General features: G+C 46.5%; 1 protein-coding gene across 1 annotated transcript in view; it reads left to right on the forward strand.

Annotated features, from left to right (window-relative positions):
• Positions 1–6: 6 nt before the first annotated feature.
• Positions 7–2135, forward strand: part of VMA21 (vacuolar ATPase assembly factor VMA21) — a 5875-nt gene continuing 3746 nt past the window's right edge. Inside the window, exon 1 of the mRNA XM_077771213.1 lies at positions 7–141. Within this exon, the coding sequence (XP_077627339.1) occupies positions 89–141 (53 nt within the window). The 5' untranslated portion in view covers positions 7–88. The remainder of the gene's footprint in view (positions 142–2135) is intronic.

Consider the following 2135-nt stretch of genomic DNA (forward strand, 5'->3'; position numbering starts at 1 on the left):
ACGCCTCTGTCGGCCTGCAGTGAAGCAGGCCCAGCGAGGTCGCTGAGCCCAGCCCGCCTCCGAGCACCTGCTGCGGGGTCGTCTGCACATGGAGCGCCTTGATAAAGCGGCGCTGAATGCGCTGCAGCCGCCCGACTTCAGGTAGTCGCGAGCAGGGCCCAGGCCGGGCAGGGGCCCGGACCTCATGGCGACCTGGCCCTGGCTTCGAGTGGGGTGTGAGGGAAGGCCCGACCCGAGCGGGCTGGCCTGCGGTGGGCGTGAGGTCTGGACCCTCAGGGGAGGGCTGCGGGGTGGGGGAGAAGGGAAGCAGGTTGGGGCCTGGAGCGTCTACACGCACGGGGGCAGGAACCTGGGGTCATAGGGGGAGAGGTCGGTGGGCCTTCAGCTCATACTTCTGTTCTACCACTTCCTCTCGCTGTCGTCCAGTTTTGCGATCTTGCTCTCTGCAATCTCTCCCCACTGCAGGGTGAGCTCCCTGAGGACAGGAACCCGGCCTTCTTCATCTCCGTGTCCCCTGTGGGGCCTGCATCGTCGGGGCTTAAATGTTTGCTGTATGAATGAACGAAGGGAGGGGAGTAGGGGCTGTCCCTGGTTTGAGACTGCTTNTGGCCGACTAGCCTAGCCAATGATAGTCGGTAGGCAAGAGGATGGAGAGGAATTTGGCCACCATTTGATGATGACCTACTGTGTGCCAGGCTCAGCTTATGCTTTTGATTACATACATTAGCAAAATTAAGCAAGTACTTAGTTTGCTTTTTTTTTTTTTAAAGACGTTGACTCAGGATAAGTCACTTGCCCAAGATCACACAGTTAGGCCACACTAAATTAGTAAGTGTTGAAGGTGAAATTTGACCAATCCCACTGATTCCAAAGCCCGTGATCTTTGGAACCCCATGACATTTTTCACTGTCTTACGATGTCACTCTAAATGTTTATTATTACTATTGTTTAATAGNTAGCCCTCCTGCACTGATTCTAGTGTTTCTTAATTGAATTTGCAGTGTAATCTACTTGCAGTGGAAGCCTTGCTTGCCATGGAAGGGAACGTAGTAAATTCCTTTTCACTTGTTACTTTAAGCCCCCAAAATTTGACTTTTATTTTGGGTTATGACTTCACAAATATGGGACAGAGTATATACAAGGTTAAGCACACAAACTTTTGAAAACTAGCAAGCTTCGTTTAGTGTTTGCAGGACATTTTCTTTTTGGCTTCCAGCNGCTGGCACAAGCCAGCTTATGTGTAACAGGTGAATTATTCTAAAACAAAGCAACTGATGTCATTCAATTGATTTCTTCTTTGTATCTCTTATTGGGTGTTAACTGAGACTTGTTAGAAATGAAGAATGGGAAAAGTCCAGAATTCAAGTGGGTCTCGAGGAAATAACTCCTGATGAACTTACTGTCTTCATATGTTTATTTATTTATTTTATAAATGTTTTATTTATTTCTAGGAGAGACACAGCGTGAGCAGGGGAGGGTCAGAGAGAGAGGGAGTCACAGACTGAAACAGGCTCCAGGCTCTGAGCTGGCAGTCAGCACAGAGCCCGACGCGGGGCTCGAACCCACCAACTGCGAGATCATGACCTAAGCGAAAGTCGGACGCTTAACCGACTAAGCCACCCAGGCGCCCCTGTCTTCATATTTTTAAAACCACCTAGAGTTTACCCACTTCATACAAACTTCTGCAGCAAGCACTGAGCAGATAGAGCTTACCACGTTCCCTTCTGTGGCAAGTTTGACCTTGAGTGTGTGGGGCCAGAAATTAACATGTAGAAAAGATTATGTTTGAGTGGTGGGATTGTAAATGATTTTGTTTGCCTTAACGCATTTTTATATGGTATTCTATCATCTTTTCAATAGTAATGTTTTCTGAAAGCCAGGTCAGGTATTACATATTCAAGAGACATAATCTCAAGAACAAAACCAGTTAAACACTCCCTTTCTCTGGATTCTCAGGCTTTGTTTCTTTATCAGGTTATATATCTTAACTTTGCATGCTTTAACTCACCATAGAAACAACCAAGAAGGTCATGTTTTTTGTTGCAGTTCATAAAACAAGGGGTCAAATACTTATGTTCAAAATACTGAGTCAAATATTCTTCATGAAGATTACACAATAAATTTCTGTAAAAGTT

Source organism: Crocuta crocuta, unplaced genomic scaffold, assembly GCF_008692635.1.
Source record: "Crocuta crocuta isolate KB4526 unplaced genomic scaffold, BGI_CrCroc_1.0 scaffold1304, whole genome shotgun sequence".
Lineage (NCBI taxonomy): Eukaryota > Metazoa > Chordata > Mammalia > Carnivora > Hyaenidae > Crocuta > Crocuta crocuta.